General features: G+C 38.3%; 1 protein-coding gene across 1 annotated transcript in view; it reads right to left on the reverse strand.

The window, feature by feature from the left end:
* LOC124365124 (PCI domain-containing protein 2-like) overlaps positions 1-10,660 on the reverse strand; it is a 29,982-nt gene extending 19,322 nt beyond the window's left edge. Inside the window, exon 1 of the mRNA XM_046821071.1 lies at positions 10,441-10,660. Within this exon, the coding sequence (XP_046677027.1) occupies positions 10,441-10,473 (33 nt within the window). The 5' untranslated portion in view covers positions 10,474-10,660. The remainder of the gene's footprint in view (positions 1-10,440) is intronic.
* Between the last annotated feature and the right edge of the window lie 5,884 nt (positions 10,661-16,544).

Below are 16,544 nucleotides of genomic sequence, written 5' to 3' on the forward strand. Positions count from 1 at the left end.
CCTATTTCCGGAGCCACATCGATTTTACAGGCCAAGTGCTGACAAAAAAACCAATCTATGGACGGCCATATCTCAAAAATGTACGAGCCAATTTTTGATCAAACTTTCTGTACACATTCACTACATGGTCTAGTATACTAAAATATAAGCCTCATTCTTAGGCCACGCCTATTTCCGGAGCCACATCGATTTTACAGGCCAAGTGCTGACAAAAACCAATCTATGGACGGGCCATATCTCAAAAACGTACGAGCCAATTTTGATAAAACTTTCTGTACACATTCACTATATGGTCTAGTATACTAAAAAATAAGCCTCATTCTTAGGCCACGCCTATTTCCGGAGCCACATCGATTTTACGGGCCAAGTGCTGACAAAAACCAATCTATGGACGGCCATATCTCAAAAATGTACGAGCCAATTTTGATATAAAACTTTCTGTACACATTCACTACATGGTCTAGTATTACTAAAATATAAGCCTCATTCTTAGGCCACGCCTATTTCCGGAGCTACATCGATTTTACAGGCCAAGTGCTGACAAAAACCAATCTATGGACGGCCATATCTCAAAAATGTACGAGCCGATTTTGATAAAACTTTCTGTACACATTCACTACATGGTCTAGTATTACTAAAATATAAGCCTCATTCTTAGGCCACGCCTATTTCCGGAGCCACATCGATTTTACAGGCTAAGTGCTGACAAAAACCAATCTATGGACGGCCATATCTCAAAAATGTACGAGCCAATTTTGATAAAAACTTTCTGTACATCATTCACTACATGGTCTAGTATACTAAAATATAAGCCTCATTCTTAGGCCACGCCTATTTCCGGAGCCACGTCGATTTTACAGGCCAAGTGCTGACAAAAACCAATCTATGGACAGCCATATCTCAAAAACGTACGAGCCAATTTTGATAAAACTTTCTGTACACATTCACTACATGGTCTACTATACTAAATTACAAGCCTCATTCTTAGGCCACGCCTATTTCCGGAGCCACAATAACTTTATAGGCCAAATGCCATAATGAATATACATGTTATAAGGCCAGATGTTTTTAATTTCTCAGTTGTAATATTAGTAAGGAAGTTTATCTATGCTGGTTTCTGACTCGGAGGTAACTCTAGTAGGAAAAATTTACTTTATAAACTAAGTTATAAGAATTTAAAATACTAAAACAATTCCTATATGTACTGTCTTTGTTCAAAACATTGATGTTAACATCTCCGGCTATGACAATATTCTTGAATTTATCATTTGATGTATTACATAACAAATCAAGTTTACTCGGCGATACTGAGTACAAACACTGGATACTTGAAACCAGCATTATTTCCTTACTGTTCACGTTTAAATACTAGAACTCAAAATCAGTATTTCATATTTGTAACGTTTTTAAAATACTAGAAGACTTTAAATCAGTATTTTTAACGCTGAAAATACTGAGTAGTATATTCCCTAATAAACACTGTTTATTTAATTAAACACAGTTTATGAGTACTTCTGTAAACAGCTGTAGTGATTCCTTTACATAAGAGTGGCCTAATTACCGACTGTAATAACTACAGACCAATCTCTTTACTTTCTAACCTTTGCTAAAGTGTTTGAAAAGTTAATGAAGAAAAAGCTAATTAAATTTCTAGAAAAAACTAATTTTTTCAGCAACAATCAATTTGGTTTTTAGGAAAGGTTTAAATACTGAAGCAGCATTAAAAAGCTTCATAGATAATGTGTATACAGGAATAAATTCAGGGCAGAAAGTTAGTGGTTTATTTTTAGATATTAAAAAAAAGCGTTTGATACTGTAGATCACACAATTCTTTTACAAAAGTTATACGGATGTGGTATTCGGGGGAATATTTATTAATTGGTTTGTTAGCTATTTAACAAAGAGAAAAACAATGTGTCTCAAAATTAATAATTCTTTTAGTGACTTCGGGTTTATACAATGTGGCGTACCTCAAGGGTCAGTTTTTAGGCCCAGTACTTTTTATAATCTACATAAATGATCTTTGTGATTCAAATTTAAATGGAAATATTACATCTTTTGCAGACGATACAGCTTTATCGTATGTGAAAAATAATTGGGATGATATGGGAATAAATGGGAATATTTTGTTTGGGGTGGAGCCTATGAAACAAATCTAAAGCCACTTCTAACTCAACAAAAGAAATTCATAAGGTTGATTAAACGAAAACGAAGAATGGAGAAATAATAAATATAAAAATAAAATAAAAAATTGGCTCGTACATTTTTGAGATATGGCCGTCCATAGATTGGTTTTTGTCAGCACTTGGCCTGTAAAATCGATGTAGCTCCGGAAATAGGCGTGGCCTAAGAATGAGGCTTATATTTTAGTATACTAGACCATGTAGTGAATGTGTAAAGAAAGTTTTATCAAAATTGGCTCGTACATTTTTTGAGATATGGCCGTCCATAGATTGGTTTTTTGTCAGCACTTGGCCTGTAAAATCGATGTGGCTCCGGAAATAGGCGTGGCCTAAGAATGAGGCTTGTATTGTAGTATACTAGACCATGTAGTGAATGTGTACAGAAAGTTGTATCAAAATTGGCTCGTACGTTTTGAGATATGGCTGTCCATAGAATTGGTTTTTGTCAGCACTTGGCCCGTAAAATCGATGTGACTCCGGAAATAGGCGTGGCCTAAGAATGAGGCTTATATTTTAGTATACTAGACCATGTAGTGAATGTGTACAGAAAGTTGTATCAAAATTGGCTCGTACATTTTTGAGATATGGCCGTCCATAGATTGGTTTTTGTCAGCACTTGGCCTGTAATATCGATTGTAGCTCCGGAAATAGGCGTGGCCTAAGAATGAGGCTTATATTTTAGTATACTAGACCATGTAGTGAATGTGTACAGAAAGTTTTATCAAAATTGGCTCGTACATTTTTGAGATATGGCCGTCCATAGATTGGTTTTTGTCAGCACTTGGCCTGTAAAATCGATGTAGCTCCGGAAATAGGCGTGGCCTAAGAATGAGGCTTATATTTTTAGTATTATTAGACCACGTAGTGAATGTGTACAGAAAGTTTTATCAAATTTGGCTCGTACATTTTTGAGATATGGCCGTCCATAGATTGGTTTTTGTCAGCACTTGGCCTGTAAAATCGATGTGGCTCCGGAAATAGGCGTGGCCTAAGAATGAGGCTTATATTTTAGTATACTAGCCCATGTAGTGAATGTGTACAGAAAGTTTTTATCAAAATTGGCTCGTACATTTTTGAGATATGGCTGTCCATAGATTGGTTTTTGTCAGCACTTGGCCCGTAAAATCGATGTGGCTCCGGAAATAGGCGCGGCCTAAGAATGAGGCTTATATTGTAGTATACTAGACCATGTAGTGAATGTGTAAAGAAAGTTTTAATCAAAATTGGCTCGTACATTTTTGAGATATGGCCGTCCATAGATTGGTTTTTGTCAGCACTTGGCCTGTAAAATCGATGTAGCTCCGGAAATAGGCGTGGCCTAAGAATGAGGCTTGTATTTTAGTATACTAGACCATGTGGTGAATGTGTACAGAAAGTTTTTATCAAAATTGGCTCGTACATTTTTGAGATATGGCCGTCCATAGATTGGTTTTTGTCAGCACTTGGCCTGTAAAAATCGATGTAGCTCCGGAAATAGGCGTGGCCTAAGAATGAGGCTTATATTTTAGTATACTAGACCATGTAGTGAATGTTGTAAAGAAAGTTTTTATCAAAATTGGCTCGTACATTTTTGAGATATGGCCGTCCATAGATTGGTTTTTGTCAGCACTTGGGCCTGTAAAATCGATGTGGCTCCGGAAATAGGCGTGGCCTAAGAATGAGGCTTGTATTTTAGTATACTAGACCATGTAGTGAATGTGTACAGAAAGTTGTATCAAAATTGGCTCGTACGTTTTTGAGATATGGCTGTCCATAGATTGGTTTTTGTCAGCACTTGGCCCGTAAAATCGATGTGGGCTCCGGAAATAGGTGTGGCCTAAGAATGAGGCTTATATTGTAGTTATACTAGACCATGTAGTGAATGTGTAAAGAAAGTTTTATCAAAATTGGCTCGTACATTTTTGAGATATGGCCGTCCATAGATTGGTTTTTGTCAGCACTTGGCCTGTAAAATCGATGTAGCTCCGGAAATAGGCGTGGCCTAAGAATGAGGCTTATATTTTAGTATACTAGACCATGTAGTGAAATGTGTACAGAAAGTTTTATCAAAATTGGCTCGTACATTTTTGAGATATGGCCGTCCATAGATTGGTTTTTGTCAGCACTTGGCCTGTAAAATCGATGTAGCTCCGGAAATAGGCGTGGCCTAAGAATGAGGCTTATATTTTAGTATACTAGACCATGTAGTGAATGTGTACAGAAAGTTTTATCAAAATTGGCTCGTACATTTTTGAGATATGGCCGTCCATAGATTGGTTTTTTTGTCAGCACTTGGCCTGTAAAAATCGATGTGGCTCCGGAAATAGGCGTGGCCTAAGAATGAGGCTTGTATTTTAGTATACTAGACCATGTTAGTGAATGTGTACAGAAAGTTGTATCAAAATTGGCTCGTACGTTTTTGAGATATGGCTGTCCATAGATTGGTTTTTGTCAGCACTTGGCCCGTAAAATCGATGTGGCTCCGGAAATAGGCGTGGCCTAAGAATGAGGCTTATATTTTAGTATACTAGACCATGTAGTGAATGTGTACAGAAAGTTTGATCAAAAATGGCTCGTACATTTTTGAGATATGGCCGTCCATAGATTGGTTTTTGTCAGCACTTGGCCTGTAATATCGATTGTAGCTCCGGAAATAGGCGTGGCCTAAGAATGAGGCTTATATTTTTAGTATACTAGAACCATGTAGTGAATGTGTACAGAAAGTTTTATCAAAATTGGCTCGTACATTTTTGAGATATGGCCGTCCATAGATTGGTTTTTGTCAGCACTTGGCCTGTAAAATCGATGTAGCTCCGGAAATAGGCGTGGCCTAAGAATTGAGGCTTATATTTTAGTATATTAGACCACGTAGTGAATGTGTACAGAAAGTTTTATCAAATTTGGCTCGTACATTTTTTTGAGATATGGCCGTCCATAGATTGGTTTTTGTCAGCACTTGGCCTGTAAAATCGATGTGGCTTCCGGAAATAGGCGTGTGGCCTAAGAATGAGGCTTATATTTTAGTATACTAGCCCATGTAGTGAATGTGTACAGAAAGAGTTTTATCAAAATTGGCTCGTACATTTTTGAGATATGGCCGTCCATAGATTGGTTTTTGTCAGCACTTGGCCTGTAAAATCGATGTGGCTCCGGAAATAGGCGTGGCCTAAGAATGAGGCTTGTATTTTAGTTATACTAGACCATGTAGTGAATGTGTACAGAAAGTTTTATCAAAATTGGCTCGTACATTTTTGAGATATGGCCCGTCCATAGATTGGTTTTTTGTCAGCACTTGGCCCGTAAAATCGATGTGGCTCCGGAAATCGGCGTGGCCTAAGAATGAGGCTTATATTTTAGTATACTAGACCATGTAGTGAAATGATACAGAAAGTTTTATCAAATTTGGCTCGTACATTTTTGAGATATGGCCGTCCATAGATTGGTTTTTGTCAGCACTTGGCCTGTAAAAATCGATGTGGCTCCGGAAATAGGCGTGGCCTAAGAATGAGGCTTGTATTTTTAGTATACTAGACCATGTATTGAATGTGTAAAGAAAGTTTTATCAAAATTGGCTCGTACATTTTTGAGATATGGCCGTCCATAGATTGGTTTTTGTCAGCACTTGGCCTGTAAAAATCGATGTAGCTCCGGAAATAGGCGTGGCCTAAGAATGAGGCTTATATTTTAGTATACTAGACCATGTAGTGAATGTGTAAAGAAAGTTTTTAATCAAAATTGGCTCGTACATTTTTGAGATATGGCCGTCCATAGATTGGTTATTTGTCAGCACTTGGCCTGTAAAATCGATGTGGCTCCGGAAATAGGCGTGGCCTAAGAATGAGGCTTGTATTTTAGTATACTAGACCATGTAGTGAATGTGTACAGAAAGTTGTATCAAAATTGGCTCGTACGTTTTTGAGATATGGCTGTCCATAGATTGGTTTTTGTCAGCACTTGGCCCGTAAAATCGATGTGGCTCCGGAAATAGGTGTGGCCTAAGAATGAGGCTTATATTGTAGTATACTAGACCATGTAGTGAATGTGTAAAAGAAAGTTTTATCAAAATTAGCTCGTACATTTTTGAGATATGGCCGTCCATAGAATTGGTTTTTTGTCAGCACTTGGCCTGTAAAATCGATGTAGCTCCGGGAAATAGGCGTGGCCTAAGAATGAGGCTTATATTTTTAGTATACTAGACCATGTAGTGAATGTGTACAGAAAGTTTTATCAAAATTGGCTCGTTACATTTTTTGAGATATGGCCGTCCATAGATTGGTTTTTTGTCAGCACTTGGCCTGTAAAATCGATGTAGCTCCGGAAATAGGCGTGGCCTAAGAATGAGGCTTATATTTTAGTATACTAGACCATGTAGTGAATGTGTACAGAAAGTTTTATCAAAATTGGCTCGTACATTTTTGAGATATGGCTGTCCATAGATTGGTTTTTTGTCAGCACTTGGCCTGTAAAATCGATGTGGCTCCGGAAATAGGCGTGGCCTAAGAATGAGGCTTGTATTTTAGTATACTAGACCATGTAGTGAATGTGTACAGAAAGTTGTATCAAAATTGGCTCGTACGTTTTTGAGATATGGCTGTCCATAGATTGGTTTTTTGTCAGCACTTGGCCCGTAAAATCGATGTGGCTCCGGAAATAGGCGTGGCCTAAGAATGAGGCTTATATTTTAGTATACTAGACCATGTAGTGAATGTGTAACAGAAAGTTTGATCAAAATTGGCTCGTACATTTTTGAGATATGGCCGTCCATAGATTGGTTTTTTGTCAGCACTTGGCCTGTAATATCGATTGTAGCTCCGGAAATAGGCGTGGCCTAAGAATGAGGCTTATATTTTAGTATACTAGACCATGTAGTGAATGTGTACAGAAAGTTTTATCAAAATTGGCTCGTACATTTTTGAGATATGGCCGTCCATAGATTGGTTTTTGTCAGCACTTGGCCTGTAAAATCGATGTAGCTCCGGAAATAGGCGTGGCCTAAGAATGAGGCTTATATTTTAGTATATTAGACCACGTAGTGAATGTGTACAGAAAGTTTTATCAAATTTGGCTCGTACATTTTTGAGATATGGCCGTCCATAGATTGGTTTTTGTCAGCACTTGGCCTGTAAAATCGATGTGGCTCCGGAAATAGGCGTGGCCTAAGAATGAGGCTTATATTTTAGTATACTAGCCCATGTAGTGAATGTGTACAGAAAGTTTTATCAAAATTGGCTCGTACATTTTTGAGATATGGCCGTCCATAGATTGGTTTTTTGTCAGCACTTGGCCTGTAAAATCGATGTGGCCTCCGGAAATAGGCGTGGGCCTAAGAATGAGGCTTGTATTTTAGTATACTAGACCATGTAGTGAATGTGTACAGAAAGTTTTATCAAAAATTGGCTCGTACATTTTTGAGATATGGGGCCGTCCATAGATTGGTTTTTGTCAGCACTTGGCCCGTAAAAATCGATGTGGCTCCGGAAATCGGCGTGGCCTAAGAATGAGGCTTATATTTTAGTATACTAGACCATGTAGTGAATGTGTACAGAAAGTTTTATCAAATTTGGCTCGTACATTTTTGAGATATGGCCGTCCATAGATTGGTTTTTGTCAGCACTTGGCCTGTAAAATCGATGTGGCTCCGGAAATAGGCGTGGCCTAAGAATGAGGCTTATATTTTAGTATACTAGACCATGTAGTGAATGTGTACAGAAAAGTTTTATCAAAATTGGCTCGTACATTTTTGAGATATGGCCGTCCATAGATTGGTTTTTGTCAGCACTTGGCCTGTAAAATCGATGTGGCTCCGGAAATAGGCGTGGCCTAAGAATGAGGCTTGTATTTTAGTATACTAGACCATGTAGTGAATGTGTACAGAAAGTTGTATCAAAATTGGCTCGTACGTTTTTGAGATATGGCTGTCCATAGATTGGTTTTTGTCAGCACTTGGCCCGTAAAATCGATGTGGCTCCGGAAATAGGCGTGGCCTAAGAATGAGGCTTATATTTTAGTATACTAGACCATGTAGTGAATGTGTACAGAAAGTTTGATCAAAATTGGCTCGTACATTTTTGAGATATGGCCGTCCATAGATTGGTTTTTTGTCAGCACTTGGCCTGTAATATCGATTGTAGCTCCGGAAATAGGCGTGGCCTAAGAATGAGGCTTAAATTTTAGTATACTAGACCATGTAGTGAATGTGTACAGAAAGTTTTATTATCAAAATTGCTCGTACATTTTTGAGATATGGCCGTCCATAGATTGGTTTTTGTCAGCACTTGGCCTGTAAAATCGATGTAGCTCCGGAAATAGGCGTGGCCTAAGAATGAGGCTTATATTTTAGTATATTAGACCACGTAGTTGAATGTGTACAGAAAGTTTTATCAAATTTGGCTCGTACATTTTTTGAGATATGGCCGTCCATAGATTGGTTTTTTGTCAGCACTTGGCCTGTAAAATCGATGTGGCTCCGGAAATAGGCGTGGCCTAAGAATGAGGCTTATATTTTTAGTATACTAGCCCATGTAGTGAATGTGTACAGAAAGTTTTATCAAAATTGGCTCGTACATTTTTTGAGATATGGCCGTCCATAGATTGGTTTTTTGTCAGCACTTGGCCTGTAAAATCGATGTGGCTCCGGAAATAGGCGTGGCCTAAGAATGAGGCTTGTATTTTAGTATACTAGACCATGTAGTGAATGTGTACAGAAAGTTTTATCAAAATTGGCTCGTACATTTTTTGAGATATGGCCGTCCATAGATTGGTTTTTGTCAGCACTTGGCCCGTAAAATCGATGTGGCTCCGGAAATCGGCGTGGCCTAAGAATGAGGCTTATATTTTTAGTATACTAGACCATGTAGTGAATGTGTACAGAAAGTTTTTATCAAATTTGGCTCGTACATTTTTGAGATATGGCCGTCCATAGATTGGTTTTTGTCAGCACTTGGCCTGTAAAATCGATGTGGCTCCGGAAATAGGCGTGGCCTAAGAATGAGGCTTGTATTTTAGTATACTAGACCATGTATTGAATGTGTACAGAAAGTTTTATCAAATTTGGTTCGTACATTTTTGAGATATGGCCGTCCATAGATTGGTTTTTGTCAGCAACTTGGCCTGTAAAAATCGATGTAGCTCCGGAAATAGGCGTGGCCTAAGAATGAGGCTTATATTTTAGTATACTAGACCATGTAGTGAATGTGTACAGAAAGTTTTATCAAATTTGGCTCGTACATTTTTGAGATATGGCCGTCCATAGATTGGTTTTTGTCAGCACTTGGCCTGTAAAATCGATGTGGCTCCGGAAATAGGCGTGGCCTAAGAATGAGGCTTGTATTTTAGTATACTAGACCATGTAGTGAATGTGTACAGAAAGTTTTATCAAAATTGGCTCGTACATTTTTGAGATATGGCTGTCCATAGATTGGTTTTTGTCAGCACTTGGCCTGTAAAATCGATGTGGCTCCGGAAATAGGCGTGGCCTAAGAATGAGGCTTGTATTTTTAGTATACTAGACCATGTAGTTGAATGTGTACAGAAAGTTTTTATCAAAATTGGCTCGTACGTTTTTGAGATATGGCTGTCCATAGATTGGTTTTTGTCAGCACTTTGTCTGTAAAAATCGATGTAGCTCCGGAAATAGGCGTGGCCTAAGAATGAGGCTTGTATTTCAGTATACTAGACCATGTAGTGAATGTGTACAGAAAGTTTTATCAAAATTGGCTCGTAAGTTTTTGAGATATGGCCGTCCCATAGATTGGTATTTGTCCAAAAATAGAAGAGGTCTAAAATGAGGGTAGTAATATAATACAGTAGACCATGTATTCAAAGTAATGTATTAAGTATAATCTATAGATATGTTTTGTATTTGTTCTTTTTTTAAATTATAAAATTTAATTTTAATAATATAATTTAATCCTGAAGTGATTGAACTGGTTCAGGAACTAGGTTAGTTGTAGTTCAGGAACTAGGTCAGGAGTAGTTCATGAACCAGGTTAGGATTCAAGTCAGCGGATTAGTTCTTTTTATGGATGGAATCTATGGCCAGTTTCACACTGCTATTATTTTTCTGTAAAATAAAAACAGTTAATATTAATTATGAATATCTATAGATTTGTATATATTCAATAGTTTAGATATTCATAGCTGATTTGTTTATCGTGGCCGTTTATTATTCTGCAACTCTACAGGGAATCCTTGTTCATTTTTTTAAGTAAACTATTAAGTGTTTTCTTCACTGCATGAATATTACCAAATAGCCTACTAAATAAAACCGAAATCTTACCATACTGAAATAGCTGGACAATGATTGCGACATTCTGAAATCAGTTAAAATTACTAAAGATGTATTCAATAGAAGAACTGACTATTAACTAATTTTGTATCAACACATAATAATGATGATATAAAACTCAGTCGTTCTTATCATACACTAGTACACTTATTTCTAGGTTAAGTTTCAACTGCAGAAATTCATAAACAAGCAAAACATTATTTTTCTTCTTCTGTTTGCTAGCTGGCGGGCCTACGTTTTTTTAAGCCTCGGCCCTCATTGCCGTTGGAGCTCTGACGGACTTCGCGTTATTCTTCTTACATAGAAAAAAAAGGCTTATCAACGTACAGTCTCTTTTCAAGTGAACTGTTTCATGCTGCAATGCACGTACACACTCTATTTTTTTTAGTAACAATCCTTGCAAGTTGTTTGATAGTGACCGATCATAAAAAGTAAACAGCGAATGACTGTCATACAGGATAGAGCATGGCACTAAATCCAATAATTCTACCTTGACCGACGTTCTTTAAACGATTTGCGGAGTGCCCACTCATTTAAATTAACTCAGGAAATTGTTCCCTCAGGTTTGGTTTAGATAAGATAACTTTATCTTTACCCGCAGTTGCGCCAAAACGTTTTCAATTGCAACATTTACATCCTTGTCTACTTCAGTAAAATAGTCTATGTTACGCACCTAAAATGTAACCAGAAGCTCAAGACTGCGGACATTAACAGTTGATCCGGGCATTCAATTTAGCGCATTACAGAAGTGTACCTTTCCAAGTAATAAACCTTTTCTTTGGAATTTTTTCACGAACTCGAAACAGCTGCCTCCTGATGTGATTTTCTGCACATATCTTATTTAAATCTCCATACACTAGGGTTTGACCTTTGTTTTGATATCTCCGAGAGAAATTCTTTGTTTGAAGGTCATTTTTGACGATTGAAGGATTGTGAAGGAAACAGGATTTTTCCGGACATTTGCCATCGTTCAGTCAAACAAGAAATCAGTAACACTACGTTTCGAGATCTGCAATCTGATCCCTTTTCAGGTAAAGAACTAGCCTAATACATAATTACAAACTAGGTTAAAATAAACAAATCTTACAAAGCGTTGTGGCACGCCTAAGTCAGGAACCACAACCACCATGTTGTTTGTCAACTTCACTAACTCTATAAACATGCACTTAATAAAAAAACTATACACAACACTAATCTAAATTCCCGTGTGGTCGCCTTACACTGTTGGCAATAGGACGAGACTGGAGGCTCTACAAAGGCGTTTTCTTCGCTTGATTGGTGTCCGGCTGGGTTTTGCCTATCTTGATGTGCCTGTGGAGGAACTGTCCAGCAATCTGAACTTGTCACCTCTTGCCCTGCGACGTGACGTGGCTGATGTTGTCCTTCTCTGGAAGATAGTGAATGGTCGCATGAACTGTCCAGATCTCCTAGCTGAAATCGACCTCAGAGTTCCGGCAAACACAAGATCTCGAGATCTGCTGGGTCGAAGATACCACTCAACCAACTTCGACTTCAACAGTCCTTTCGCAAGGTTTATTCGCCTGGGAAATCAGGTTGCGTCTGGGTGTGACCTGTTCTTCGATGGACTTCACCAGGTTCGCCGGCAGGCCTTCTCTCTTCTTTCTTGACAAACAAGGGATGGACGCTAATCTCACGAGGCTGCAAAGAAGTTCTTTAACAGTACGTTGACTACCTATCACAATGAACGGACACACACGAATGAGGGCTTATTTAACAGCCCCGAGCTCCATCAGCTGATCGACATCCATATTCCACAGAAAACTCGCCTGACACAGACTTTTAGCAGACATCACTATCACACTGTGTATGCCTACCACAGCACAGTCCCTCGTCTTATGCGCTTGAGAAATGGATCTCAACTGGAGTTCTTTGGAATGACCCACCAGACTTTCAGGAGGCAAGCCCTCTCGCTTCCATCTGAGTCTAATCAATTTACTTTCTAAGTTGTTATATTATATTATTGTTTATAGTGTTGTATACCTTATCTTCTATATTTTGTTATTATTATTAGATTCGATTACCTTATATAGTCTATTAATGTTATTTATTACCACGAGTTTACTGGTTGCTTTATGTTAATGTACTGTACTACAACTACATAGTCACACACGTACACACAGAATTGTACACCCTTAGGGTTGTTCCGATACCACGAAAGTATTGATACTCGTACTTGTATCAGTATCGGTAAAAAAGTACTCGATACTACTCAGGTATTGGATGAAAAGTATTGATACTTGATAATATCGAGTACAACGAATCAATCCACGTCTGTAACGTACATTATGTACGTTAGCGTTGTTTCATTGTTACGGTTATGTTTGCTATTATTGTTAATACTGTTATTGTTATATAAATGATTTTCCTAGTGTTAACACTATTTATTGAACCACTGTTTCAGTACTAAGTTTGCTTATTGATTTGGCTTATAGCTACACATGTTGGTTGGCGTGCTTGCAACATGTTATTGTATTGTTCCTTATTTATACTTTTGTATTTTTTCTATAATATATATTGTTATCTTAATATCCTTATATGTAAAATGGTATATTGCCGTTAATAAATAAATAATCATTAAAACTGAACTACGGAATACAGGTCTTCATTCGTCTACTAACCACCAACGACTGACCAGAGGGCACAACCAATGGTAATCGTCACGGCAGACAAAAACAAGATGAGAGAGAGAGAGAGAGAGAGAGAGAGAGAGAGAGAGAGAGAGAGAGAGCAAGCTTTAATCGAAATCATTAAGATCTGACAGGCGTCATTTTTTTACAAGTATTGAGTTACAATCACATGCTATTTTTGATATTTAAAAGTCGTGTTTGAGAGTTCTATATTCCAAAGTCTCTCCAGGTCAGGAATTCACCGACTGTGTAGAAGGGCCGCAACGATAGCCACTGCTTCAGGTGAGGTTTCAGCCTATGAGAGGGCAACATTTTGAGCTCGACTGGAAGGATGTTGAAGTATCTCGCACCGGCATAGGATGGTTTTCTTCTCGAAAAGTGTTTCTTCTATGTGGATGGAAGGTTGAAGTTTTTGGCGAATCTGGTGTTGTGGTCATGTATCTGGGCGTTTCGAGTGATCCCCCTTGAGCAAGAAGAGATATCACCTCGAGAATGGAAGCAGCCACCACTGTCATTATTCCCCATTCAACAAAAGCCCCTCTACAACTATCTCTTGCCCCCCAGATCTGCCATTATTCTCACAGCTCTTTTCTGGAGCACCAAAAACTCGATCCAGACTAGTACGAGCTGAGCCACCTCACAATACTATTGGCATATCTCATCTTGCTGTCAAAAAGCGCATAGTAAGCGGTTTAATTGCTGTTTCTTTAGTTCCAATAGCCATTGATCTTCTTATGGCGAAGAGAGCAGAACTAATTTTAAGCAGAGTTTCTTCAATGTGGGTGGACCAAGATAGATTGTCATCTATTGAGACTCCAAGATGTTTAATGGAATTTTCAGTTTGCAGATCTGGCAATCCCGAAATTTCATTTTTGTGGGCTCCAAACATCAACTGCTTTGTTTTTTTCTTATTGAATACTAAGTCGTTATTTGAGCAGTAGTCGATTGCAAGGTTTATTGCTACATACGATCGATTTCGATTTCCAAGTTTTCAATGGACTTGTTGGACGAGAGTATCACAGAGTCGTCGGCGTACATGTAGCATCGCCCGTAGGGGCTGACATGGGCCGGGAAGTCATTTGTAAAGAGGGTAAAAATTACCGGTCCCATGACTGACCCTTGTGGCACACCTCTAGAGACAGGTAGAGAGGTGGATCTTACTTTGAAGATTTCATTGTTGCTGAGGTAACCCAGCTCCACAATCTGAGTCCTATCACCCAAATAACTTGTGAACCACTGCAGGGCTTTTTCCGCAAATGCCCAGCGAGCCGAGTTTGTTAAGGATGAAGTCGTGGCTTAAGCAGCTCGAATGCTTTACTCATGTCAATGAAGATTCCGGTGGCATTGTGACCATTTATCAAGGTTATTGATAATATCTTCGATTAGGTCTACAAGAGCTGAGATGGTCGACTTGCCTTTTTTGAACCCGTGCTGATACTCTGTTAGTAGCTTATTAGCATTCAAGAATTGGAGCAGCCTCTTAAGGACGACTCTCTCGATAATTTTCGAGAAGGTTGGTACCAGTGATATTGGCCTGTAGTTGTCCATGATGTCTTTTTTTGCCACTTTTGTGAAGAGGAAACACCTTCGAAGTTTTCATCCTTGACGGGAAACTTCCTAGTTGGACGGATAGATTTGTTATGTGTAGAAGCGGTAGTAAGAGCTCCTCCTTGCAATGCTTAACTATTCTCGAAGATATCTCGTCAAGCCCTGCAGAATCCTTTATCTTCAGATTGTCTATTATTTTAGATATTTCGGCTATGGACGCAGCTGAAAACTCCGATAACTTTGGTTGTAAGTTGTTATTTGGATTGGTTTGAAGAGGATGGAGTAATCTGGTTTTGGCTCTAGAGTCTTTGCTGCAACTGTGGTAAAGTACTCGTTAAAGCTCTGGGCAATTAACACGGGATCTACGACGGTCCTATCATCAACTATCAGAGATTTTATTTCTGGGTTGAATGTGAGTTTGGATTTACGTTCTTGGTTGATGACGTTCCATATGGCTTTGCTTTTATTATCGGCGGATGCAATGTAATCAGCATTTCCCTTGCGCCTAAGTAACCGGAGCTTAAAGTCATAAGCTTTCTTCAGGCCATTAGCTTTTGCTTTGTCTTCCCTAGCTACCATTTGTTAGGAACAAGTTGTTGGCTTGTATAAATTTCTTCTTTAAATCGTTCGTTTCTTCATCGTACGGTATCATTCTTTTTTTTCTTCTTTTTCTTGATTTTTTTTTAAACAAGATAGCGGAAATAAAAAGGAAGGGGGACAGGAATGGGCCCTTTCGTTATTATTGTTTCATGCGAGATGAACTTCTTAAAACCATATTGTGACTCCGCATTAGTTTATTACAAATATCTGATCTTTTTGATACTTTTGGTTTTCTCTTTAGTTCATTTTTTAGAATCGGCAACCAAAGCGACCTAATCTCGACTGATTGGTTGATCTGCCAATTTAATGTATGTTGCCTCAATTAATTTCCTTTTGAAGAAATGTGGTTCCCGATGTATTATGTTGGGTTCATCCCAATTCATATGATGGTCTTCGGACCAACAATGGTGTGCAATTTTTGACTTTTCTGTGAGACCCTTTCTCGTGTTTTCTTTGTGCTCTTTTATCCTTACGTTTAGTGGTCTTTTTGTCTCGCCTATGTATTCCCAATTTCAACTACATTTTATACTGTAAACACAGTTTTTGGAATCATGTGTGCAATTTTTTGGTTTTGTTTTTACGAGATTTTGTCTAAGGGTGTTGTGTGTTTTAAACGCGGTTCTAATGTTGTACTTTCTACCTACTCTTCTAATTTTCTCCGATAATCCTGGCACATAAGGGATTGACATAAACGCAAATTTATCACAATTCTGTTTTTCTGACTCAGGAATGATTCTTCTGGTTCGTTTGCACTTATTTATTACTAATTGAGGGTATCCATTGCTTCTGAGATCCGATTCAACTTTCTTAAATTCCTCTTATCTTTATCCATCTTTATCTGAGCACAATCTCTTTGCTCTATCAAACAACGAGTAGGCTACTCCTTCTTTGGCAGATTTTTGATGGTTGGATTGATAATTTAAATATTTTCCTGTCTGTGTTATCTTTCGAAAAACAGTTGTCTTAAGAACATCCCTATCTCTTAATACACACACATCCAAAAAGGGAAGCTTGTTTTGGACTTCCACTTCCATTTTGATGCGGATGGAAGGAGAAATACTATTAATGTGATTCAAACAATTATTTAATTCAATGTCTCCATGAGAAAAAATAACAAATCATCCACATACCTCCACCAAATCTTCGGTTTGAACTGAGCTGAAGCCAAAGCTTTTCGCTCAAATTCCTCCATAAAGATATTGGCGAAAATAGGAGACAGTGGAGAACCCATTAACATCCCCTCATCTTGACGGTAAATTTTACCCTCTAACTCAAAATAAGCCCGAGAGAAAGTCTTTC

This window comes from Homalodisca vitripennis, chromosome 6 (genome assembly GCF_021130785.1).
Source record: "Homalodisca vitripennis isolate AUS2020 chromosome 6, UT_GWSS_2.1, whole genome shotgun sequence".
Classification (NCBI taxonomy): domain Eukaryota; kingdom Metazoa; phylum Arthropoda; class Insecta; order Hemiptera; family Cicadellidae; genus Homalodisca; species Homalodisca vitripennis.